A 25,599-nucleotide genomic window follows, 5' to 3' on the forward strand; every position below is an offset into this window, starting at 1 on the left:
TCGGCTCACAGCCTCCCCAACCCAGCCGTGGGGAGGAGGTTTTGGGGACCAGGGGGGCGACGCCGCCGAGCGTCCAGCGCCCCGGCCACCTCCCGGTGACCCGCACGGCCAGCCCGCCTGGCCACGGCAGCACGTGGGTTGTGTCCCCTTTCGGCAGGACGCCGGGAGTGGGTGCTTTGTGACGCGGCGAGGGCAGCCGGGACAGGACCCCGCGCCCACCCCGAGCTCTTCCAGGGACCCCGCAGCCAGCAGCGACTGGACGAGGACCCTTGAGGGCGCGGCCCCTTTAAGGGGGGGCGTGGCCCCGCGGGGAGGAGCGGGCAGGAGCCAGGAGAGGCAGGAAGTGTGCGTCACGTGCTCGGGGGCGGGGCTCCGCCGCGACCGGAAGCGGAAGTGGCTCCTCGGCGGCGCCCGCGGTTCTGCTGGCGCGCGGGCGTGAGGAGGTAGGGGCGCTGGAGGCGTTAGCGGGGAAACTGAGGCAGAGGCGGCGCCAGGCGCCGGCCCCCGCTGGCCCCACGATGTCGGTCCTTGGGAGGGCCGGGGGCGGGGCGAGCCCGGGGGGCGGGGCGGGCTTCCCCGGGAACGGGGCTCCGGCGCCGTGTAGGAGTTCGCGGGGCGGGAGGCGGGGCCGGGGGGAGGGGCAGACCCGACAGCGCCCTTTCCTCTCGCCTCCAGAAATGGGCTCCAAGGCCAAGAAGCGCGTGGTGCTGCCCACCCGGCCCGCGCCGCCCGCCGTGGAGCAGATCCTGGAGGACGTGCGGGGCGCGCCCCCCGACGACCCCGTCTTCATCGCGCTGGGCCTGGACGGTAGGAGCGGGGGAGGGGCGGGCCTGGGACCCGGCCCCGGCGGGAGCGGCGGGTCGCTGAAGCCCGGGAATTAGGAGCGACCCTAGTCCGAGCCGGGCTCTCTGCACGCGCGCCTCGGGGGCGCCCGCCGGGCCGCCGACAGTGCCGTCTTCGGGGCGCCCCTGACCTCGGGTCGACGCTTCGAGGGTTCGGGCCCCGGGGGTGGGGGTTAAAGGGGAAAGACGGGGTTCTTGGCTTGCAGCTGCGGGGTGAAGGTGGGGGCGCGGCGGGGGCGGCGGCCCCGCGGGAAGCCTCGTCCACCCCTTGTCCTGGAAGTCGGGGCCCCGGGCGGTGTTGCCAGCGGGCTTTGTGTTCTGCTCTGTGCTGTTCGTTTCTCCGTTCCTTGAACCTTCCCGAAGGCCGCGTTCTGTCCCACAGGCTGCTGCTCAGCCCCCCCACCGGGCACACACTACCCCCGAAAGTGCCCGCCCTGGGGTCACTCTGGTGGAGGAGTGACCGTTAGTCTTGGGGGACCAGAGCTGGGGAGAAAGGCGTTGGGGTTTTTTTTGGGGGGGGGGAATGAAATAATAGTAAGAATTTGGTGCTTTGCTCAACGTGTCTGTGTTTCGAGCGTCAAGAGCCCCTGGTATCAGAGCATCTGGAAGGTTCTGTTGGACGGAGCAGCCCCAGGACCACGCCCACCAGCGTTTCCAGGGAGGGGAGACTGAGGCTGGGCTGTGTGAGGACCCACGGAGGGGGAGCTCCTACCTGGACCTCATGTCCTGGCCGCCCTGAGCATCGTGTGGCCTGTGTTCCTTCTTAGTACCAACGCAGGTGATAGGGTGACTTCTCGTCAGGTCCTAGTTTCCGGGCCTGTCCCCAGAGCAGGGAAGCAGGCAGCATGCATCCCGGCAGGTGCTGTTACGGGACGCGGGGTTACCAAGAAACGTGCCGCCTCCCGGACTGTTGGGTTTCACAAGGGTGCATGGCCAGGGAGCAGGTTTAGGGAGGTGCAGTGTGGCATCTGGCCTGGAGAGCCTGGTAGGAGCCCGCCGGCCCTGTGACTCCGTCCGCCGCCCTCTGTGGGTTGGAGGCTGATACACGGGGGCCTGGGGATGCAGGGGCGAGGCTTCTCTGTGATGTGTTTCCTCCAGTTCCCTGCTTTGCTGGGGCGACACATGGTGTCCTCTCCTTGCCTCTGCCTCACCGGTGTGCTGTGTCCTGTCCCCAGACTCCCCGGGCCTCTCCCAGCGGGCAGAGGACACGGAGGCCCAGCGGGAGCAGCTCTACCAGCAGAGCCGGGCCTACGTGGCCATGAATCAGCGGCTGCAGCAGGCGGGCGACGGGCTGAAGCAGAAGTGTGAGGACCTGTGGCGAGCTGGGGAGGAGCTGGAGCGGGATGTTGGCCAGGTGAAGCAGGTGGCACTGCCGGGAGCCACAGCTGCCTCCTTGGGCTGACTGGTCGGCCTGTGGGCTGAGCACACGCACTGGGCAGGGCGCCCCCGGCTCCCGGACGCCTGACCCGGCTCAGCGGAGACCAGGCCCCCAAGGCCCCGAAGCACCCGGAGACCTGGGGGGACACAGCCTGCGTGGGGGAGACACGTGCACCTGCCTCAGCCCCGCCTGGCCCCCCTGAGGGTCAGGTCTGCAGCATGCGGACACTGCTCCCCCCGGGGCCCGGGAGCCCACACTGGACGTCCCCAGGCTCCCCAGTCCCCCAGAGCCAGGCCGTCCGTGCGCCTTTCCCTGCCCCTGACGACCCTGCTTGCCCCATCGCCCCGGCCCCCTGGGCTGGTGGGACCCACTCTGCGGTCTGTGCGTGTATCCGCCTGAACTGCAGGGCCCCGAGGTTCCGGAGGGGCCAGATGTGAGACGGGGCCTCTGGTGGGAGCCTCTCCCGGGGGCCCTGGGCACCCTGATCCAAGGCCCGGGTGCTCCCCCAGGGCCGGGTAACGGGGTGTGGAACCGACCTAGGTGCTGTGGGGCTCTGTCACCTGTGGTCCTGTGAGGACAAGCTCACCCGTTTCCCACGTGAGCCCTTGCTGGCTGCCCCCCACTCTGTGGGGGCATGTGGGGCCATGGAACAGGAGTGGCTCTTGAAAAGGGCTTTTCTCACCAGAAGACCAACTTTGGGAAGACCAGAGCCGCAGGGACTGCAAGAGGCATTGCAGAAGCCAGGCTGCTCGCCGGGGACCCCCAAGCCCCCCCCCCGCCTCCCCACCTGCCCCTGCACAGCGCCTCCATGAGCTTCTCCTCTCCAGGGGTCCCCAGGGGCTCTGAAGCTGTCCCCAGGGCCTGGCACCATGACCCAAGCATCCCAGAGGTGTTTCTCTGAATAAGCTGAGCCTGCTTTAGCCTGAAAGACTCCGAAAACTGGAAACCAGAACGTGGTCTCCGGGGACACAGTGTACAGAGAACACAGGCCTGGCGCCCGTGAGGGCAGTGGACACCGAGGCCGCCCCGTCCAGGGCCCATTGCACACTGACCCCACTGCTGCCAGTTCACCTGTGGTGCTGGTGCCTCCCCCCTCCCTGCTTGGGCCCTGCGTGACTGCGGGGTGCTGTCTCCTCTCTGGGGCCCGGGGCCCCCCCAGAGGACTTTTGGGAGCGGGTCAGAGTTTGAAGCCGGGCTCCCCAGGTGGAGGTCCCTCCCGGCCCCTGGCCCGCCCTCAGCCCTGGAGTCAGAGCCGGGGCGGCAGGGCGCGATTTGACAGCTGTTGTTTATTAAAGGTGCGTGCGAGACGCCTGGGTCTGCGGCTTCCTCCCACCGGCGGCCGTGTGGTCAGTGGGGGGTGGGGCTGTATTTACACGTGTCTCGTGGTGCTGCAGAGACCGGCCAGAGACGCATGGGGACGGGCCCAGGCCACCAGGCTCAGGCCGGGTGACAGGTGGGAGCAGCGGGGATGAGGTAATGCCGCGCCAGTGGGTGGCCCCAAGGTCCACACCCGGCTAGTGGTGCCTCCGTCCGGCCTGGGGCCCAAAGTCACAGGCTTGGGGTGCCGGGCGTTCCCCTCGGCCTTGCTCCAGGAGCGCTCCAGAGGCACCTGGCTCCTTCACGGTCCCCCGGCAGGTGGCTGCGTTGGTCCTTTGGTCCTGAGACCTTAGGCCTCCTGCTCCCGACTCAGGTTGATTGTCCGGTAACCACCGCTTGCCACGGCCTCCAGAAAGCTCGTCCTGGGGCGTCTGCTGCCCGCCCGGGCTGGATGATGAGGTGTGGCTGTGCCCCCCGCGGCGGGGGGTGGGAAAGGCAAAAGTGGCTGCTGGGCATGGACGGGGCGGGCTCCGAGTGCCGGCCGCGGTGGGGAGCTGCCCTGCGGCTCTCCCGGTGGAGAGGACGCCCGGGGCTGACCAGAGGCAGGCGGGAGGCGGCAGCGACGGAGGGTCCCGCAGCACAGGTCCTTCCTCGGGCATGGTGGTCGCTCCGCTCGCCCAAGAGGTAGCTCTGGGAGTTCTCCCCACGGCCCACGTGGGGAAACCGAGGCACGGAGCGGCAAAAGCACTGCCCAGGGTCTCACAGTGCACGGGTGCTCGAAGCCCTGGGCCCTGGCTGGGCGAGCCGGCGGTGGGGGGCCTGTCCTGTGGAGACGGGGCGGGGTGTCTGGGAGCCCCCAGGCCCAGGAAGGGGCTTGGAGGACCCCCGGTCCCAGCCCTTTAGGCTGCAGTGGGGACGGGGTTCTGGCGGCTTCTGAGGAGTGTCCGAGACAGCCCGTGTGTCCAAGGGGGGCTGCGGCCGGGTCATGCTGGCTCAGCCACCCTGCCTCCTGCCCGTGGGCCCTCCGGCCGGCCCTGGCTCCTGTCGCAGGGGACGGGGTGTGGCGAGGGGCGCATGATGCAGCGGGCACAGCAGGTCGGCGGGGTGTGGGATGGCTGGGCGCCGGGCTTCCCCGAGGATGCTCAGCCGCAGGAAACACCGGTGCGCGGGGCCGGGGGCCTTCCTCCGTGGGCTCCGGGCTGGGAGAGGCGCCCCTGCGAGGCTGTCCCGGCAGCCCCGCGCTCGGAGCAGCTTCTCCCCGAGCCTCCACAGGAAAGAGGTCGTCGGCTCTTTCTGCAGGAGGCGCCCTTGGGGCTGAGGCTGGACGCACGCACACCCGCGGTCCCCCAGCAGGCTGGCGGGGAGGCTCGGGGCTCACCGTCCCTCCGTCTGTCCGCCCCCCCGGGGCAGCACCACCAGCACCCAGTGGCCAGCGACCCCCGAGGCCGGCTCTGACCTGGCGCAGAGCCCATTGCTTCCTGCGTTGGAATGAGGATGGAATCGAAAGGTGGTGCAGTAGCCTTCGGGGCCCCCCACAGGCTCCCCCCAACCCCTGGGCACGCTCACAGCTCTGGGTCCCGCACCCCCACGCCCTCCCAGAGGGTCTCCCTGTGAAGTGCCAGGGCCTCCTTCCCGTGGTCCCCGCCCGCCTCCAGGGCGCCCTCCCCGGTGGGCAGCTGTCCTGTCCCCCTGGCAGGGCCTCCGTCTACACCACAGTGGCTCCGTGTCCGCGCACCGGCCTCCCTGCTCTTCGGGCCGCTGGGACAGCCCGCTCCGTGCGCTCTGCACCCGCTGGGCGGCGCTGCGCTGCGTGGGGCAGGGGCTGCCGTGGGGCTCAGCCGCTCCCCGCCCCCACGCTCCCAGCTGGGGCTGGCAAGGCAAACAAACTGGCAAAGCCATCATTAACCAATTACCGGGCCTCCCAAATTACAGGCCTCGTCCCCGCGTAGGCCGGGACAGATGCGAGGCCCCCAGCTGCAGGCGCGCGCTCCCCGGGCCACCTTCCGCAGCCCTGTCCCCCACCCGGGGCAGGCTGTCCCCTCCCCGCCGCTCCTGAGAGGGGAGGGGCCTGCTGAGGCTGGGCCCCTGGAGCGCTGCTGGCGCGGCCCAGGCTGGGAGGGTGGTCTCTGCGTAGGGGTCGCCGTGTGCTCCGGGCTGGGACCCGAGGTGCAGTCGGCAGCCCCCTCCCTCCTGAGCCCCCGCAGCATGGAAGCAAGCGTCTGTGCGTGAGATGTGAGGCCAATTCAGGCTGCAGTGGGGCTCCGGGAGCAGGAGCTCTGCTGGGTGGATGGACCCTGGGCACCCCCCTCCCGGCAGCCAGACCAGCCCTTGGCCTGGAGAGGATGTTCTAGAAGGCCGGCCCCGGCCACTATTCCAGGAGGCTGGCAGGGGCAGCGGTGGGGGCTTTCTCTGCAGCCAAGTCAGTGGTGGCTGACACCATGGGGCTGGGCACGTAGTTGAAGGGGGGCACACGGGCCGAGCGGCTGGGGGAGCCGTGCCGGCTGGCGGGAAAGCCCCCCGCAGCCACCCCCAGGCCTTCGTGGATGAAGGGAACAGAGGTGGGCGCCTTGGTGGGACCAGGCCCGTCCACATCACTGCCCAGGAGGGCGGTGGGGCCGCTGACCGGGGCCTGGGGGGGCCCCCTGCTTTCCAGGCTCGGGGACGTGCTGGAGTTGGTCTTCGTGGCAGCGAAGTCCTCTGTCTGGACCACCGCGTCGCTGGTCTTGCGCTGCGGGGGGCCGCCGGGGCCCTCCTCGGGCGGGGCGCCCATCAGTGGCAGGGCGGTGGCGGGCAGCGTGCTCCGCAGGATGTGTGGGACGTCCTCGTCCCGGATGCGACGCCACGTGGTGCCCGGCGCCGCCACCCTTGGCAGTGGCCGCGCCTCCCCATCGCTGCTGCGGCGGGCGGCGTCGGCCGCGGGCCCTGGGGGGGCGGCGTCCGGCCTGCGGGCCACGCTGATGTGCGGCAGGGAGGCGTACCGCTTGACCGTCTCGGGCCGCGCGGCCGGCGTGCGCACGGGCAGGCGGGACGGGCTCTCGGAGCTGGGGCGCCGGGCGGGCCGCTCGCCGGGAGCGGGCCTGGCCGCGGGGGTCGGCTCGGGGACGGGCACCTGCCGGGGGGCTGCCCGCAGCTCGTCGCAGCGCGAGGAGCAGAGGAAGACGGCAGGCAGCGCAGGGCGACCGCGCCGCGGGGAGCCGCCCTGGGCGGCGGGGGTCGCAGCCTCGGGCGTGGACAGTTCGGACCGGCGGCGGCGCAGCAGGCCCGGTGACTCCTTGATAAAGGTCAGCTGCCGCCGGAAGCCCGAGCGGTCGGAGGACTCGCTGCCGCTGGAGCGCGCGGACGCCACGCGCACCAGGCCCAGACGGGCCCCCCGCGCGCCGGGGCTTCCCTCGGCTCCCGCCCGGCCCCTGGGGCCCGGCTCCGGGGCTGCCCTGGCCAGCGGCGGTGGCCCCCGCCGGGCCGGCCTCTGCATGAAGGGGATCCGCACCGGTGACTTCTGCGTCTTGTGCTGCTTGGACAGCAGGGCCCGCGTGGGCGTCTGGGGCACCAGGGATGCCCCCGGGCCGGGCAGGGGTCCCAGGGCCTGGGGGCCCGGGGGCGGCCTCCTCGTGGGCGGCTGGGAGGCCGGGGAGGCGGGGGAGGAGCCGGAGGAGGGGGCCTTGGCCAGGCGGGCGGGCGGCGTGGTGCTCCTCTGCGGAGGGCTCAGCGCCGCCAGCTCCGAGATCTTGCCCGGCCGGTGCAGGCTCCGGGACCGCTGCTGCCCGGGGCTCGGGGTGTTGGCAGGCGCTGCGGGCTGCGCGGGACTCGGGGGGCCCATCTTCCTCAGGGCCGCGCGGGTGCCGGGGGCGCCTTTGGGCTGGGCCCGGGGGGCCGCGCTGGGCATATAGATCACGGTCCGGCCCCGGAGCACGGCCGGCACCCTGCACGCGGGCTTCTGCGCGCCCCGCAGCTTCTCGGGGCCGCTCGTGCCGCGCTGCGCCACCGCAGGGTCCCGCTTCTCCGGCCTCGCCGCCTGGCCCGCCTGGCCCCCCGCCTGCAGCCGCCGGCCCTTCCTGGGCAGGGTGGAGGCCCCCGACAGCCCCGACTCGGACGGGCCGGAGTCAGACCCGGACGAGGCCTCGGGGGTGGCCGCCGCGGCCGCCTGGTGCAGCCACGTGACGATGGAGTTGGCGCCCTCCTGGATGGCGCGCCACTCGACGCTGTCGAGGTCGGAGGCGTGGTCCGAGCCCGCGGCCTCGTCCCGCTCGCGGGGCCCCTCCGCCGGCCGCCTGTCTGGCTGGGCGGCCTGGGGCTTGCGGCGCCGCGGGGCTGACGCCTGGAGCCGGCGCCGGGGCACCGCGGAACCGACGCAGCGGCGCAGCGGCCCCGACTCGGCCCGCGGGCTCCGGAGGCCGTCGCTCGCGCCCGCAGCGCCGGGGGCCTTGGTGACAGCGGCCTTGGGAGCTCGGGCCCGGGCGGGCGGGTGCGCAGGGGGGTCGGGCTCGCTGAGGGAACTGGCGGAGGAGCTCAGGGAGTAGCAGGGCGGGGTCTCGTCGGCGATGAGGCTGGGCTGCACGCGGGGGGCCTCCGCGGGCTGGGGCGCGGCCTGCACCCCCTTCCTGCCAGCCGGGGGCTCTCTCTTCACGGCCCGGGGGATGGCGGACGGTCGCCGCGGGGGTGCCACGGCCACGGGTGGATCCTCGTCGGAGTCGTCGTAGAAGCAGTACACGGCCTCCTCGGTGGGCGTCGTGAGGCACAGAGACTGCAGCGCCCCGTCCCCTCGGTCCCCTCGGTCCCCTCGCGCCGGGCTGGGGCGGCCGCTGTACTGCTCAGTGCAGGCGCTCGCCGGCCGGCGAAGGGGCAGCTCCAGCCCCACCCGGCTGCGGCCCGTGCCCCACGCCCTGTGCCTGTGCCCGGTGGCCTGCCTGGGGGGGGCCTCCCGGCCGGCGGGCTTATGTCTGTCCGGCTCCTGGGGAGGCGCCTGCAGCGTCTCGTCGCTAAGTGAGGTGGCACTGGAGAAAGTGACGGGCGTGCCCTCGGCGGAGTCGTCCACCCGGGCGGGGGCGGGCACCAGCATGTAGACAGGCACGGGCAGCGCGCGGCGGCCGGGCACCAGCGCCGAGGCCACCTTGCGGAGCCGGGCGGGCACCGCCGCCCCCAGGCACTCACGCAGCAGCTCCAGCTCCTGGTCGCCGGCCGCCGGCCCCTCAAGGCAGCCGCCGGCCTCGTCCCGCCGCCGGTGCCCAGCAAAGTGCAGGCCGGGGCCGCCGCCGCCGCCGCCGCCGCCCCCGCGCTCAGGGCAGGCGGGGGGCAGCAGCCGCAGTTCCACGTCCTTCTGCACGTAGTGCTCGTGCAGGGCCAGCGCGCTGAGGCTGGAAGCGCACGAGAAGTTCTCGTCCGGCTTCTCCACCGTGAAGCGCACGCTCCCGGCGTCCAGCTCCGACGGAAGCCGGCAGCGCTCGCGGCGGTCCGCGATGTCCAGGAAGCGCTTCACGTAGCTCTCCCACTGCAAGCTGAACTGGGTGCTCTCGCGCTCGCCGGGGGGCACCGGGGCCAGCGGCGGCGTCTTGCTACGGCTGGGTGGCATGGTCTGCCCGGGGCTGTCGGGCAGCTCGCTGGGGCTGACCGTGCCGCTGCCCAGCCCACTGCACGGGTCGCTGGCCACAGAGCTGGCGATGGACGGGCTCTCGAAACTGCTCAGGGAGCTCACCGAGCTGCAGCGGCTCAGCACCAGCGGCGTTTCCTGCACGCAGTTCTCCGAGGAGCTGGACGGCGTGGTGTCCTCAACGCCCAGGCCGCGGCCCCGCTGGGGGGTGGGGATGGCCACGGGCAGGGAGGTGGCCCCAGGCCCAAGCCAGGCCCCGTCCAGGTCTGCCTTGCTGGGTCCCGCCTCCTCTAGCCCCTCCAGGGAGGAGTCACTGTCCAGGTCCCCGGCCTCGCTAGGGCCTGGGCGGCCGGCCGAGGACAGCGAGGACAGGGAGCTGCAGCGGGACAGGCAGAGTGGCACCGCCTCTGCCGCCAGCTTCTCCGGCACCTTGCTCAGACCCTCTGCGGGCAGCCAGGCCTCCTTCCGGGCTCCGGGGGCCATGGACCCCATGGCGGCCCTGGGGTTGCCCTCGAAGAGCGGGACGTGCTGGTAGGTGGGCGACAGCTTGATGGTGCGCACACAGGCGTCGGCAGCAGAGCTGTCCCGGGACGCTGGCTCCTTGCCGCCTGGCAGATGGAGGTCGAGCCGGCTGGGCCGCGCCTGGCTGCACGGGGACCCCTCCCGGTGCTCCGCCAGCACGGCCAGCGGGCAGGGCCGAGTGTGCTCACGGGGACAGCGTCCGTCACCGGTGCTGCCGCTGTTGAGACTGTCGTTGGAGAGGCTGGCCTGGGCGGCCTTGAGCCGCAGCAGCGGGTGGGCACGGCCGCTGGCCTCCTGCCGCCTGCCCTCGGGCCGCCGGCAAGGGGAGCAGGACTGGGCACGGCCCTCGCGTGGTGCCTCCTGCCCGGGGTCCCCAGAGCTGAGGCTGAAGCTGTCATCAGACGAGGTGTGCAGGGCTGAGATGTCCTCCACCAGCCGGTCGATCCGTGCCACTGCCAGCGCCAGCTTGGCCTTGGCCCTGGCCGCCACTGCCACCTCCCCGCCGGTCTCCTTCTCTGCCTCCGGGCCACCACGGCGGGCCGGAGGGGCGCGGGCCAGCGCCTGCCCCTGCAGGAAGGGGCTCCCCAGGAAGAGGGACAGCACGGCGGGGCTGGCAGGCTCCGCGGTGGCGGCGGCGGTGGCCAGGGAGGGCGCCTCGTCGTCGTCGAAGCAGCCCGAGTCTGAGGCGTAGTCCCGGGCCAGCCCGTCCAGGTGCCGCAGGGGCGGCAGGGGCTTCTTGGAGGCGGCCTCAGCGTCGGCCTCGGCCTCGGCCTCGGGCAGGCCCTGCTTCTCCAGGTGGTCGAGCGCCTGTGCCAGGCGCCGCGTGTCCAGCTCGGCCTCCAGCGCCCGCTGCTTCCTCACGTACAGGCTGGGAGCGCAGGCACCGGGGGACACGGCCGTGGTGGTGGTCTGGTACTTGGCAGGCCGGTGGGCCAGCAGGTTGCGCAGTGCGGCGGCGCTGCCCATGGCGATCATCTTGTGCTTGGAGTGCACCAGGTTGCGCAGCATGCCCACGGCCCCCAGGTCCCACAGCAGCTCCTGATCGCGCGGGCTGCGGGCGGACAGGTTCCAGAGCGTGCCGCAGGCGTTGCTCACGATGGTCAGGCTGTGGGACGTCAGGTGCTGGAGCAGCGTCTGTAGGCAGTTATGGTCCCGGAGCACCTGTCTGCGGGCGTAGGGGTGGGGGGCGAGGGGTATCAGGCCGTGCCAGGGCACTGCCCCTCCGTGCCTGCTGGGACGGGGCCAGACTTAGCAAACACAAAGAAGGTGCTAAGGTGGGCAGCCTGGGTGGCCCAGTGGTTTAGCACCGCCTTCAGCCCAGGGCCTGATCCTGGGGACCCGGGATCAAGTCCCGCATCGGGATCCCTGCGTGGAGCCTGCTTCTCCCTCTGCCTGTGTCTCTGCCTCTCTCTCTGTGTCTCTCATGAATGAATAAATAAATAAAATCTGGATCCCTGGGTGGCGCAGCGGTTTGGCGCCTGCCTTTGGCCCAGGGCGCGATCCTGGAGACCCGGGATTGAATCCCACGTCAGGCTCCCGGTGCATGGAGCCTGCTTCTCCCTCTTCCTGTGTCTCTGCCTCTCTCTCTCTCTCTGTGACTATCATAAATAAATAAAATTTAAAAAAAAAAAAAAAAAAAAAGAATAAATAAATAAAATCTTAAAAAAAATTTTTTTTAAAAGGTGCTAAGGTAACTCTGATTTTCAGAAGATGAGTAAATATTGAGTAAAATATGTATATTAAAATAATGAATTAGTAATGCTTTCTCTTAATGCAGAATTGACCTACATGTGTTGTGATAATTTGGGATATACTTATATTAAAAGTAAGTTTTACTATCTGTTTTTTAAAAAAGGCTGAGTATTGCTAATTAGGATTATTTAGCAAGTAAGTGTTTCATTGATTTTAATTAAAAAAAATCTTGGGCAGCCCGGGTGGCTCAGCGGTTTAGCGCCACCTTCAGCCCAGGGCATGATCCTGGGGACCCGGGACCGTGTCCCACATCGGGCTCCCTGCACAGAGCCTGCTTCTCCGCCTGTCTCTCTCTCTTTGTCTCTCTTAAATAAATAAAATATTAAAAAAAAAATCTTTAGCACAAGTATACCCCTTGCAATATTTGAAATATACTTACACTAAAAATAAACGTTAATGTATTTTCCTACATCAAAAGCATTACTGTTATCTAATAAGTAGTACTTGATTTTGATAAAGAATGAGTACTTTTTAATACCATTTAGTAAAAAGTATAATAAAAGAGTATTATGAATGGTATTTAGAAATACCAATACATATTTTTATTTTAATAATTTAGTTTCTGATTTAGTATAAGTATAACCCCACACAAAATCTGGGATATACTCACACTAAAATAATTTAGTCCTTCGGGACCGATCGGGAGCATCCAATCACAGCACACACCAAGGCTTGTCCTGGGTTCACAGCCGAGTGGGCCCTGCCGTCCACAGCCCCACACTGCGCCCGGGCGTCCACCTTCCCCCAGGGGCGCCCCCGCCCCGCCCCCCCGCACTTCATGGCCGTGGGGCGGGACGGGCCGACCTGTAGTCCTCCCGCGTGGCGATGAGGCTGGACACGTTGCGCAGGATGCCGCCGCCGCTCTCGATGATGGCCAGGGAGTTGCTCTGGCACTTGTAGGTCAGCGTGCTCACCAGGAAGCCCAGCGCGCCGTCCACCTGGCAGATGGCCGCCTTGTTCTCCGTGCTGTGTGCTGACAGGTTCCACAGGGCGCTGAGCACGCTCTTCAGGGTGGACTCCTGGGCACAGAGGGCGGGAGGGGTCACCGGGTGGGGGGGGGCGGCCGGCCCCGCCCAGGTGTGGACAAGGAGCCGCCGGGACAGGCACCCAAGACGTTTTCGGTGAAAGTAAAACATAAGCCGGCGGCCGGCGCGGGGCCTTAGGGGCGTAGGGCTGGAGTCCCGGGTGCGGGCACCGGTGCGCAGCGCGCCGCCGGGCTTGACCCCCGAGATGGGCCGCTCGCCCCTGCCGCACCTCCCTGCCCCGCGGTCAGCACTGGGCGGCCCGGCCGCTGCCTCTTCCCGGGCCTGGGCTGAGTGCCCCCGCCCCCATCCCCATCCCCATCCCTGTCCCCGTCCCCAGCCGGCACCCACCTTGGAGGCTCGCAGGACGCACTGCATCAGGGCGGTCATGCTCCCGACCTCCCTCAGCACCTTCTTGCTGTTGATGTCCGCCCGCCAGGACAGGTTGCGCAGGATGCTGGACACCACCTGGGCGGGGCGCACAAGAGGCAAGGTGGGCCTGGGGCCCGCACCCCCTCCTCAAGCCCTGCCCCAGGCGGGGCAGCGGAGACGCTGGAGGGGACGCCCGTCCGGGAGGCCCGCCGCAGCCAGGGGAGGGGGCCGTCGCGGGCAGGGAGGCTCAGGCAGCGGGACTCCCCGCCGCTCTCCCCGTGCCGGGCCCACCCACCCGGTACCTGGTGCAGCTCCTCGCTCTCGGAAGCCAGCTGGGCCACGATGGCCTCCATGCAGCCCCGGCGGGCACACAGGGTGGCCTGTTGGTGTCACAGCAGAGTGTCACGCCGGGCGGGGTGGGGCGGGGCCGTGAGGGAGGCCACCTGCACCCCAGGGTCCCCACTTTGCTAACTGAGCATCTACCCTGCCAGGGCTTGAGCCTGGCCCGCCCTCCCTGCCGCGTGCTACGGGGTGGGGAAACCAAGGCCCAGACCAGCACGGACACCCACCCCCCGGCCCAGAGGGGCCCAGAGGCCCCTTCTCTGCAGGGTGGGCCCCAGGGCAGCCAACGGGTGGTGGGCTGGCGGACGGCATCCGGACAGACGGCAGCCCCCTGGGTGCCACCAGCCCTCCTGGGCCTCAGTCTACCCGCCCACAAGTCCGGGACAACTGTCTCCACCTCAGCGCTGCTTCAAGGCCGGCGGAGGTGCAGGCAGAGGTGGAGGGAGGCTCAGACCCGGGGAGCGCGACCTGCCCGCCCCACGCACCTTGTTGGCCACGTCGCCGAAGGTGAGGTTGGTGAGGGTCATGCCGGCGTATCGGCGCAGGGCGAGGTTGAGCGGGTCCCGCGTCATCTTGTGCATCTCGTAATCCACTTGCAGCAGCTCGGCCACGGCCTGCAGCCCACCTGCGGGGTGACATGGGGGGGGGGCTGTTACCTCTGCCTGGAACGCTCCCCCTGCTACTTGCCCGGGTGCTGGGCTCCTCCCAGCTCCAGTCGCTTGGTCAGGGAAGCCCCCCGAGTCCCACACAGGGTCCCCTGCAGGCCCTGAGACCACGGCCCCCAGGCAGGGTCGGGCTGGCTCATGCTCCGCAGCTACGTGGGGGATTGTTGGCCACAGGGAAAGGAATCCGGGGAGGTAGGCAGCGGGAAGGGAAGGGAAGGGGAGGGGAGGGAGGGGAGGGAGGGGAGGGGAGGGGAGGGAAGGGAAGGGAAGGGAAGGGGCAACGCGAGCACGAGAAGCCCTGCCTCCGTCTTCCCAGAGCAAAGATGACGGAGCCCATTCCAGCGTCCCCACGGCAGGGCTGATGTCCAGCACCCTCTGGGGAAGAGGTTAGCAGCACGCGGCCTGGAAGCTTCCAAAGTAAACCTGCCACATGTCCGGGCAGCACGGTTCACAGCAGCCAGAAACAACCCAAACGTCCACTGGGGGGACATGGACGGAGAGGGGGACACGATGGGTCCGTCCACGTGCAACATTCCTCAGCCACAGAAAGGCGGGAAGCCCGGACACCTGCCCCACGCGGACAGACCCCGAGGACGCCGGGCTCAGGGAGGTGACCCAGACCCAGAAGGACGCCTCCTGCAGGACCCCACTCCCAGGAGGTCCCCAGAGGAGGCCCGTCCACAGAGACAGAGAGGAGGTGGTGGGAGCTGGGGGCAGAGTGGGGTGCGGGGGCTCCGTGTGGGTAGATGGAAGGTTCTGGAGATGGGGGGGTGGGTGCGCGGCAGGGTGAGGGTGCTCCGTGCCCCGAGCTGTGCGCCTAGAGACGGTCAAGATGCCAAATCTTTCACTTTATTCTACCACAATAAAATTTTTTTTAAAAAGGAGGCTCCAGGGATCCCTGGGTGGCTCAGCGGTTTAAGCACCTGCCTTCAGCCCGGGGCGTGATCTTGGAGTCCCGGGATCGAGTCCCACGTCAGGCTCCCTGCATGGAGCCTGCTTCTCCCTCTGCCTGTGTCTCTGCCTCTCTCTCCCTCTCTCTGTGTATCTCATGAATAAATAAATAAAATCTTTAAAAAAAAAAAAAAAGGAGGCTCCACACCTAGCGTGAGGCTTGAACGCACGACCTTCAGATCAAGGGTCACACACTCTAGTGACTGAGCTGGCCAGGTGCCTGTCAAGCGCCCCGAAAAATCCTTAATGTAAAAGTTTAAGTTATTTTGGGGGATGTTTCCAAGGTCTTTAATGCTCCCGAACGTGGAAGCCCCGCTGCTGGAGACCCACAGGAAGGACCCAGACAAGGGCGGGGGCCGTGCTGTGAACTCGGCCGCGGGGCTCTCGCTGGGCTAAGGGACCCCCGCGAGGCCGCCGTATGCTCCGCACGTTTCTGAGGCCCCCAGAGAGATTCTGTTCCTGTGGGTGACGGCCGTCCGTAGGCACCCCGCTGGTCATGCGCAGGAAGAAGCCCTTGACCCCAGATCGTGCAGCCCAGCGGCCCCCGGGCAGGAGTGTCTGGGAGAGCCCGCGGAGCCCACGGCCCGGAGGAGGGAGTGGGAAAGGCACATGACATCTCGTGTCCTTATCAAAACAGTTGGGGCTGTGGGGACCTCGGAGGAGGGTCTCAGGACTCTCGGGGGCCCCAGGGCCCTGGGGCCCCACTTTGAGAACCAGCGTCATACGAAGTCGTATCTGTTCCTGCCACAAATGTTCAAGCTCAGTGCACACCGAGGTCCTCCTCTCCTGCCTGGGGACGTGCGGCCCGGGGCATGCGACGCTCCGCGTCTGGACTGCCTTCTGGGGCGCGGCGTGCAGGGAGCAGACGGACCTCCTCCCCCCCGCGCCCGACGACAGGAGGACTTAAAAGGGCGGATAATATGCCGCCGCCTGTGCCCGCCGCCTGTGCCCGCCGCCTGTGCCCGCCGCCTTACTACCGCACCCGCGGCTTCCAGGTTTGGGTTTTATCTGCATTGCTTGCTTCCTTGTTTTCTGTGTCTTCCTTTGTAAACCCAGCCAGAGGGCAGATTCCTAGCTGGGGGCGAGGGCGGGGTGGGGGTTCAACAGTGTGCACACCCGAAGTGCCCGCAGGAGCCAAGTGCCCTCCAGAAGCGCTGCAGCGGGGTGCTCTCCCCGGGGGGGGCGGGGGGGGCCGCCTGCCCTCCGCTGCCCTGACCACCTGCCGGGTGAGCAGAGCCCTCGTCCTGTCATCACCAGAGTGAAGCTGAGCATAGTGAGCTTTGACCTCTGCTGCTGCCGTCCTCCGTTTGGGTTACTTCCCTACGGAAGGGGGTATAGTGCCTGCAGTGCCCCCAACCCCAGATTTCACACGGTGGAGCCCCCACCGCCGCACGACCCGGTGGCTCCGGTTCCAAGAATTAAGCTGGATCTTTCACCTTTGCTCTCGGCTTCCTGGGCAAAGCCTCGTCCCCGGCGTCTGTGCCCCGGCAGCCCGGTGGCTAAGAGCTGGCGGGAGGAGAGGCCAGCCCTCGGGGCGGCACGGGCACTCACCCAGCTCGTTCATGGCACGGCGGTACTCCTCGTCGAAGGACAGCTTCATCACGGCGCAGGTGGCCTGGCAGATCTGAGGCTCGATGGGGACGGGGGCTGTGGGCCAGGGCGCAGGTCAGGGCCCTGCGGCTCCGGGGGGAGTGGGGGCCCCCCACCCTTCCCCACCCTGCCCCACCCACGCCTGCCGGGCCCCAGAGCAGGGCTGCTGCGCCCGCCGCAAAGGGAGAAGGGAGGGGAGGCAGCACCTGCGGCTCAGTACCCTGGGCCGCGCTTTTGTCGTGTTAACTCTGCCACTGGCCGCAGAAGCCAGGCGCCCCAACTCTGCAGCCCGCAGGGACGGTCCCCAGAAGGCCCGGCACGCCCCTGCTCACCGCCACCCGCGCCCCCGTCCGCGGCGTCCCGGGCCTGCAGCCAGTCCCAGCAGGTCTCACAGTAGGCGCGGATCTGCTCCAGCACGTGCAGGACGCGCATCTCCTTGCGCGCCAGGCCCTGGTCCGGCTGCGAGAAGACGATGTTGTGCAGCGCCGCGTTGGCCCGCATGCGCGCGTCCTTGGCCCCCGGCGCCCCGGGGGCTCCGTTGCGACCCCCCGCGCCAGCCTCGGCGCCGTGCAGGATCTGCAGCAGCAGCGGCAGGCACCCCGAGCGGCGCATAGCCACGCAGCTCTCCGGGGAGCTGGACATCGCCAGCAGGGTGCGCGCCGTGTCCTCCTGGTCCCGCGTCGCCAGCATGGACAGCAGCCAGAAGACCACCTCCACCTGCGGGGCGGGGCATGGAGCGAAGGTGGGGAACCCCGCCGGGCTCTCGGGGTGGGCCAGGGGCAGCCCCGGACCCCGGGGTGGGGGGCGCCCAAGCACAGCGAGGCTGGTGGCCCCAGCCCAGGAGGCTCACCCGCTCACCCCCGCCCCCTTCGCCCTGCAGCCCCCTGGGGATGTGCCCCCAGGTCAGGAGGGCCGAATGCCCACCTTGTGGTCCCTTGCTGGTGACCTCCTAGTCTAAGGCTGGCGTGTCCACCCATCACACAGCACAGCTCTCCCCACCCACCTTACAGGGCCCCAGACCACATGCTGGCCCTGCCGACCCTTCCACCCCTGGGGACACTAGGGAGATGGAGGAGAGAGGGGCCCCGCATCCGACAGACACGCAGGACCCATTCCCCATGCACCTCAACCCCGCTTGCCCCCCCACACCTCTCAGCCCACCCGCCTGGCCCCCACAAACCGGGATGCCCCCTCACCTTGCTGTTGCCCGGCTGAGGGACACCATCCTCAGGGTGCGTGGGGACCTCAGTGTCTGGGTCCTCGTCCACCGGCACTGACTTCGCCGCCAGCAGGGCCTGTGCGGACAGCGCCAGGTGTGAGGGTTCAGCTGGGGTGCACCCCACTGAGCGCCCATGACGATGTGGGTGGGGGCTGCGGGCCCACCCTGGCACCCTGGCCGGGGCCCTGGGGGCCTCCCCACTGCCAAGCCCCGTGGCCACCCCCCCCAGTACCTGGGGCTCGGTCTGCTGCACCCGGTCCTGCGCCGACAGCAGCTCCTGATCGATCTGCTCCAGGCGCGAAGCTCGTATCTGAGCCCAGAGAAAGGTGCACGTCGGGCTGGCAGCCCGCCACGTCCGACCCCCGCGCGCCCGCCCCCACCCGCGCTCAACCCCGCCGCGTTCCGCCTCTGCCCACAGCCCGGACCCACCCGTGGTCCAACCCCAACCCACCCGGCCTGGCCCCGGTCTCGGCCTCTGCCCTCCAGCCCCTCCTGCGAAGGGCCCCCGCTCTAGCTGTGCCCCGAGCCCGCCCGCCCCACGGCACCCGCGGCGTAATGCCCGCGCGCACCTGCCCGGCCCGCCCACCGCCTCACCTGCGCGCGCTGCACCATCTCGTCTGAGGTGCCGAAGCGCTCCTCCATCAGCGAGCGGATGTGCTGGGCCTCGAACTCCAGCTGCTGCCGGATCAGGTCCATCTGCATCGAGAACTGCTGGGAGGGGGCACGGGCCGCGGTGAGGGTGCGCCGGGCCCGGCCCCCCGCCCCCCTCCATCCCCCCTCTGCCCCCCATCCCCCGCCCCCCGCTCACCGTCTCCACGTGCGGGAGCTCGTCCAGGCGCTTGGACAGGCCCTGCAGCTGCGAGTAATACCACAGCTTCTCCTTCTCCTCCTTCTCGATCTCGTTCAGCAGGAAACACCTGGGGGGGCAGGTCGGTGGGCGCAGGCTCGCAGAAGGGGGGCCGCGGGGCGTGCGGTCCTCGGGATGGTGGGGTCGCCGCCCGGCAGCCGCGGCCCTGGCTCCAGGACTGGGGCGGGCACAGGACCCGCGGGGGCGGCCGTGCGCCTCTCCCCATCCCGCACCTGCTCAGGCCCCTCTAGCCTGCAGACCAAGGCTGCTCCAGGCCCAGCGGTGGCCCCCTTAGCCCCGTGGGAGACACCGCTAGTCCCGTTTTACGCAGCCCCACCATTACGCTCTTTTCTCTTTATTTTTATTTTTATTTTTTTTCTCTTTTCTCTTTAAATTAAAACTTATTGACTTTAAAGACGTTTGCCTGGTACCTATAATGACAGGGCGGAAGTGTGAGGCTGGGAGGGGTTAGGACACTGGCCCGAGGTCCCACAGCCCAGCGCGGACCTGACCCCGCGCTGCTGCTGAGCCGCCGCATCCTACCCCATGAGACCTGCTAGGCTGCGCGGGGCGCCCAGACCCTGCTCTCCTCGGCTGGCCACGGGCCCCTCACCCCACAAAGGCTGCCTTGAGTCCTCCTGGCCCCAGTCCTGACCCTGGCAACGGGCACAGCCCTGTCCCTGCAGAGGCCGGCATACTGGGGACCCTTGGGGACATCTCCCGGGAGCTTCCCTCTTTGCCAGGAACGCCCCCTCCCCTTTGTCCTCGGGAGGGCCACTGGACCGCGGGCACCGCACAGGCAGCGACTCAATCGGGCGGGCCACACGCCGTGGGCCAAGCCGTGGGCCAATCGGGGCTCAGAGACGGCTGGGGGCGGGGCCGCGCGGGGAGGCGCTCGGCCAGCTCCGGGCCACCTGCCACCTGCCGACTCTCACCGTTCGCGGTCCAGCTCCTCCAGCAGTCGGATGGTAGCCCGGCCCAGCTCCCCGAAGCTGTCCTTGGAGGGCCCCGAGCCGTGGACGGGACTTCCTTCAGGAGTCCGGGCGGTGGGCTCCGGGTCCAGGGCCGGGGTGTGGAACTTGAGGTTGTACAGGCTGGTGATGTCCATCTGCAGGGCTGCAGGGGCGTGGCGGGGAGAGGGCAAGGTCAGTGGCCCCCTGCCCCTCCTCCCCCCAGCTCCCTGGGGGGCAGGCTGGGGAGCGCCCCAGCGTGTGACGGGGCCCCCAGCGGGGCTGCTCACCTTTCAGCTGCTCCAGCACCTCGGTCTGCCCCAGGGACACCAGCACTCCGGCCTCCTGCTCCAGCTTGCCTTGTAGGTGCTTGAGGACCTCCTGAAGCGGGGGGCAAACAGCGGCCCCAGCATCAGCCGGCCGCCCCGGGCGCCGCCACCCTGGGATGCCGCGGCCTGGCCTGCTGGCCTCCGGCCCTGTCCCCGGAACCCGTGTCCTCCCGCCGCCCCGCCCGCACCTTCATGCCGGATGTCTCCGTCTCCAGCTTGGACAGGTGGCTGGAATTGTCCCGCAGCTCCTGCCTCAGGTGACTGTTCTCTGCCTTCAAGGCCTCCACCTGCCGCACCAGCTGCTCGTAGGGTGCCACGGAGCTCGCCATCCTCAGCTCCTGCAGCGCCTGCGGCCACAGGTCAGAAGACTCACCCGAGGGGTGCCAGCCCTCCGGCCAGTCCTGGGGGCTGGGGGCGGATCCCGGCAGGAACGCGTAGCGGACCGCGGCCGGGGTGGCCCAGCAGACACGCCACGAGGCCAACGGGGCGAGAGGCGGGCAGAGCCGTGGGACGGAGGTCCAGACGCGGCCCAGACGCGCAGCTGACCGGCACACGCACGTGAGCGTCCGCACTGTGGGCTCCCGACCCGGGCTGACAGCGAGCCCCCCCCCAGCGCAGCTGCCGGAGGGTAGGCGACAGACCACCAGCTCGCCCCACCAACGGGCAAGAAAAATGCTGCGACGGCTGACAACGCATCAGAGAGCGGTGGCCCGGCCGCTGGTGGGACCCCCACGGCTGGGCGGACAGGCCCACCGCCGTCCCCCGGGGCCCCAAAACCTGGAGGCCCTGCCCCACCCCGTCCACCAGCAGCTGGAGCCGAGCGGCTACCCGCCTGGCCCGGCTGCCCTGGCCTCGGCCCCCATCCCCGGGCACCGCCAGCGCCGCCGCCGCTTTGTGTGTGGCTGTCCTTTCTCGCTCGGGCCCTGCCCCCCGCGTGTCCAGCGGGCTGGCGGCTCCTCCCCCGCGAGGCCCTGCCCAGAGCTGCCCCCTCCTCCCCGCCCCCTTCCCTCTTTGTTCCCTTCCCAGCAGCACTCGCCCCCTCCCTCCGCCTTTGTCTGAGGCGCACCAATGGCAGCCCATCCTCCCGTCCTTCCCCGAGCCCCCTCCCCACGTCGGCCGCCGAGGTGCTGGCTCCCCGCCCCCTGCCACCTGGCCACCTGCATCCACTTGCTCCTTCACTGTCCTCCTCGGCCTCGGCCACGCCCCACAGCACCCGCCCCGCCCCCCCCCCCCCCCCCCCGGGGTCAGCAAGGGCGCGGGGCCTGCAGTAGGGGTGCGGGGCTGGGGTCGGGCCATCTGCACCATCGGGAGGACCTACTGTACGCCTGACCCTGACGTCCTGGCACCTGGGGACCTCCGCAAGGCCGCACTCAGAGGAAGAAACTGAGGCCAGGGTGCCAGACGAGGCATGACAGGGACCCAGGAGTCCCGGCGGCGCTTCCTGGCCTCTGCGGGGCCTCGTTCGCCATCGCCATTGGAGGCGAGAAAGACTCGCTGCGCGGCCCCTCCAGGCGGACAGAGGGTCACGCATGGGAGTGGCCACGCAGCAGCCGGGCAGCCGGGACAGGCAGAAGGGGTGGGAGGGTGTCAGGTAGGGGAGGCCAGCTGCCTCGGCCGCAGCCTTTGCCTCCCGCCCCAAGGCTCAGTCGGGGGTCCCCGGGCTGGAACTGGGGGTGCCTGCAGCAGGACCCCTGGGTCCTGGCTGAAGCCAACGAGGCCTGCCGATCCCTGCCCCCTGCCCCGGGCCTGAGCCCCACCCGGGGCTGGGCACCCCACCACCATAAGGGCACCCCGTTCCCTTATGCCTTCTTAGGGGTTCCGGGCTGGGCTTGGGATACCTTCACTCCACCTGCATCTGGTGGTCACTCCTGCATCGTCATCAGCCCGAGCTCGGCAGCAGGCCTACCCACCAGGCGCCGGTCATCCCGGCCCCAGTCCCCACCTCCACGCTCCCACCGGCCCCTCCCTCCCCCAGCTCCCCTCCCCCATGCATGGTCAGAAGGAACCTCTGAAAGTCACTGGTAGACTCCCTCCGACCCCTGCTCCCATACTTCCCATGGCTCCCCAGTGCCCTCAAGACCACCTGGTGGCCACACAGCAGCGCTCTTCCACCAGGCCTCTGCAAGTGCGGGCTTGCACCCGGACCACCTTTCCCTACTCCTGCCATCCCATTCCCAGCTTCCTCCAGGCAGCCCTCCGGCCTACCCCTCACCCCCTGATTGCACCGGGGGACTCTGGGGAGCCTCCCTGAGAGATTTCCATTGCAGAAAGGAAAGCATCCATAGCTGGGGGCTGGTCTGATTGAGGCGTGAGTGGCCACATTCCAGGGCGGGTTGGCACAGATGTGGCCCAAAGGGGCCCCTCCTTCAACCCACACCCTTTACAGAGAGGGAAACTGAGGTCCAGGGAGGGAGGTGTAGGTGTAGGACTACCCCCAAGCACGCAGCAGGCCTGCCTGCGGACCGTGGGACATCCCAGTGTTGAACCCTGAGTGGGTGTGCGCGTGGGTCCGCGAGCGGCCATGCAGGCGCTCACCTCCCTGGTCCTCAGTTTCCCTCCTGGCTCCACCCTGGAGACACGGAGGCTCGGGAGGGTGCGCCCGAGGGGGACGGAGACCCCCAGCGGAGCGAGGACGCGCCCCCGCCCCGTCCCCCGCCCCCGCCCCGCCCCGCCCCGCCGAAGCGCGGCTTACTGTACCTCCCTGGGCTGCGCTGGCGGGGCCGGCGGCGCGGGCGGAGGGCTGCGGGGCGGACAAAGCCCGGTCCCGGCCTGGCCAGGCGGCGCCGCCGCTCCCGAGCTGGGCGAGACCACCGCGAGCGGGGGAGGATGCGGGATGCGGGATGCGGGCGCGGCGGCCAATGGCGGCGCGGGAAGACGGGCTGGTGCCATGGCAACAGCCAATGGGGGCCCGGGGCGGGGACCGGCGGCGGCAGCGGGACGTCGGGCCTCGGGCGGGTTCAGGGACTGCGTGTGCCGGGGAGGGGGAGGGGGAGGTGACCCCCCTCCCGGGAAGGGGGCCCCCACCCACTCCGGAGCAGAGCGGTCGTGGGAGCCCCGGAGGCTGGATCCGGAGCCTCTGAGAGCGGACATCGTCCGGGATGTTACATCAGAATTGGGGGGGCAGTCCAGCCCCTCCCCACAGATCAGCGGGGCCTGGGGCAGACGGGGGAGGGCGGGCAGGGCTGAGGATGGCGGCTGGACCCCACCCCCCACCCCCGCCACCAGGGAGGGGCACTGCCGGCTCCACGGAGTCCCCTGGGGGAAGGGCGGCCCTGCTGAGGGGCACCTGGGACCCCGGCCGTCCTCGCTGTCCCCCTGGCAGGGCTTCTCCGTGGGCACCTGCCGGGACGCCTGGCCACCCCCCCCCCCCCCCCCCGGTCGCTTGGTCTCTTTCAGTCTCTGTGTCCCTGTTTCTCTCATCACACCCCTCTCTCATCCTCCCAGCAGGTGAGGCAGAGGACGGAGGGGCCTGGGGTCCTGGGGTCCGGGCAGTCTCCGGTCCTCCAAGGATCCCCAGAGCCAGAATTCTGCAGCCGCGACCAGACCTTACTGCCTCAGGCCCACGCGTGCCCGGAGGGCGTAGGTTAGGGGCCCTGCCTCTGCCTTTCCTGGCAGGGAGGCCTGGGCACACTGTCTGCCCCAGGAGCCCATGTCCCCCCACCGGGGACGGGGCTGCAGCCTTAGCACGGGAGGGCTGGTGCAAGGAAGCCCAGGACGGGCCACCAAGGGCGCCGAGGGCACGGGGGCCACACTGCTTGCGGCGGGGTTCACTGCAGGGGGTCCCGGGTGCCCGCCGGGGGCTGGTGATGCTGGGGGCCCCAACTGCACACAGGCCTGGCCGTCCTGGGCCTCCGGAGCCAGGCCCGGCAGCCCCCAGCCTGTGGGACTTGAGGACGGGGTGCAACGGGCAAGGGGGCTCCTTCTGGAAGCTGGCAAGGCCGGACAGAGAGACGGACACGAGCACTTGGCCCTCTTGAGGACGAATACGAGTTGGCCCGGGAAGCGAGGAGGGGAAAGGCACTGCAGGCTCGGGGAACAGCATGTGCACTTCGGGACGTGAGACCAATGCCCTCGGGGGCTGCGGGTGTCCGGTGGGGCTGCTTCAGGTCCTGCCGGGGTTTAGAGCAGCGGCCGTCCCCTGGAGGGGTCCTGGGCGGAGCTGGCCAGCTGGAGTGGGGGTGGGGAAAGGGCAGAGCCCTGGGCCCCAGCTTCAGCTCTACCTGGACGCGCCTACGTGACCTTGGCCATCTCTCTCTCTGGCCTCAGTTTCCTGTTTTGGTGGCTGGGAGGCGGGCAGGAGAATCCTTGCCCGCATGGAACTGAGTCTGTCCTCCCCTCCCCGGGGTCAGACGCCACTCGTCCCCAGGCCCCTCTTGGCCCGAGTCTCAGGGTAGTCCAGTGGCCGGCCTCGTCCTCACACGCTCGGCCGGAGCCAGGGGCCACCCTGCCCAGTGCTCTGGGCTTCCCCCTCTGTGGGGCCTGCGGCGCTGGGACCCCAGACAAGATGCCTCTGGAACGTCCTATCTCTGACGCCCCTGCCCCTCCTCCTCCTCGAGAGTCCCTGACCCTGCAATTCTTGAGCCACAGACTCAGGCATCACGGGGAATTCGAGCACCAGAGAAGCCTGGGAAACCCCGCGGCAGCCCCGGACCCCAGCCCCAGGCTCTGGGCGGTGGTGGTGGTGGTGGAAGACACGGCCCATCCCACGTGCAATTCCCAGGCCTAGTGGGGGGGCCTTCCCAGGGGCCCAGCCTGGGATCCTCTGCACCCCCTGCCGCGGCTGGGCTCTCAAGGGCAAAGGTGAATCATGGGGCCTCGGTCCCCTTCGTCACCCTGAGGCCGCCCCTGCCCCCACCCCCATCCCAGCCTCTGGCCCCAGGGTCGCTCTCTGAGGCCCTGGAGTCTTCAGAGCCTGACCTCAGCGTCAATTCCCACGTGACGCCCCGCCCTTCCTGCTGACCCTGGGCTGTGCTAGGGGCTGGGGTAGAACGCGGGGCGTCCCCCTCGGGGCTGGGGTGGGGCGGAAGGAGGCAGGAAGGCTGCGGGCTGTCAGGCATCAGAGGTGGGGCGCAGGCTGCGTGACGGAGCAGGGCCCAGGCAGGCGGGGAAGGACTGGCCCTGGAGACGGGGGAGCGGCGGGGCCGTGTCCCCGAAACCCGACGGGCGGTGGGCCGCCTGATTGGGTTCTGGGCCTCAGTTTCCCCGGGCGGGGCGGGGCGGGGCGGGGGAGCGAGCGTGCCGTCAGCACCGCGGACAGCTCCCCGCCGGCCTCCAGGCCGGGCCTCCGGGGGCGCGTCCGGCCGCCCCGGCTCCTGCCCCGCTGGACGCGTGACCTTGGCCTCCGCGCGGCGCCCCGGCCTCAGTTTCCTCTGTCGGGCCGCCGGCTTCGGAACGCCTGCGGAGGCCGGCGGGGCGCCCAGCCGGTGGGACGCGGATTCGCAACCTCAGCCTCGGCGAACGTCGGGGTCGGCCCGCCGCTGGAGCCCAGGGGGGAAACTGAGGCCAGAAGAGGTGCAGGGCGTGGCCCGACCCTGGCCGCGCGTGCGGGGCGGTCCCCGTCGCAGTCCCACCGCCCCAGCTGCTCTGGGTGTCGGCGCAATGGGGAGGGGTTCGGGGGACCCCGGAGCCGGGAGCCGGGCCCGCGAGGCCGCGCGTGCGCACGCCGGGGTGGGGGTTCGCTGCGGCGCGGGGGAGGGGCGCCCAGCCCCTGGCAGCCGGGGGCAGTCTCCCTGGCGACGGTCTCCACGGCGACTGCGCGAGCCCCCAGACCCATGGCGCCCCGTGCGCGTGCGGAGCGCCCCCCACGCCCTACCTGGTCCCCGAAGAAGGCCGAGTGCAGCAGGCTCAGCAGCCCCCAGAGCCCCATGGAGCCGCGGCCGCCCCGACCCGCCGCGCCCCGCCCTCGGCCGCCGGGGAG

General features: G+C 69.8%; 2 protein-coding genes across 4 annotated transcripts; one reads left to right on the forward strand and one right to left on the reverse strand.

The window, feature by feature from the left end:
* Positions 1-187: 187 nt before the first annotated feature.
* Positions 188-3,527, forward strand: C19H19orf25 (chromosome 19 C19orf25 homolog). The gene is made up of 3 exons (XM_072788057.1): positions 188-443; positions 676-807; positions 2,018-3,527. The coding sequence occupies exons 2-3, from the start codon at positions 678-680 to the stop codon at positions 2,242-2,244; spliced, it is 357 nt and encodes a 118-aa protein (XP_072644158.1). The 5' UTR covers positions 188-443; positions 676-677; the 3' UTR covers positions 2,245-3,527.
* Positions 3,488-25,599, reverse strand: APC2 (APC regulator of WNT signaling pathway 2). Of its 3 annotated transcripts, none has more exons than XM_072788048.1 (15): positions 25,495-25,599; positions 19,871-20,029; positions 19,644-19,734; positions 19,339-19,519; positions 18,365-18,473; positions 18,151-18,264; positions 17,789-17,866; positions 17,534-17,632; positions 16,670-17,054; positions 16,299-16,394; positions 13,617-13,756; positions 13,092-13,169; positions 12,769-12,885; positions 12,200-12,414; positions 3,488-10,808 (listed from the first exon to the last, which is right to left on the reverse strand). In XM_072788048.1, exons 1-15 carry the CDS (start codon positions 25,546-25,548, stop codon positions 5,906-5,908), a joined length of 6,819 nt encoding a protein of 2,272 aa, XP_072644149.1. In that variant the 5' UTR covers positions 25,549-25,599; the 3' UTR covers positions 3,488-5,905. The 3 variants fall into 3 exon arrangements, with proteins under 3 accessions (XP_072644149.1, XP_072644148.1, XP_072644150.1); XM_072788047.1 differs by having other exon boundaries at positions 18,151-18,267; XM_072788049.1 differs by lacking the exon at positions 25,495-25,599 and adding an exon at positions 22,380-22,399 and having other exon boundaries at positions 18,151-18,267.

Source organism: Canis lupus, chromosome 19 (genome assembly GCF_048164855.1).
Source record: "Canis lupus baileyi chromosome 19, mCanLup2.hap1, whole genome shotgun sequence".
Classification (NCBI taxonomy): domain Eukaryota; kingdom Metazoa; phylum Chordata; class Mammalia; order Carnivora; family Canidae; genus Canis; species Canis lupus.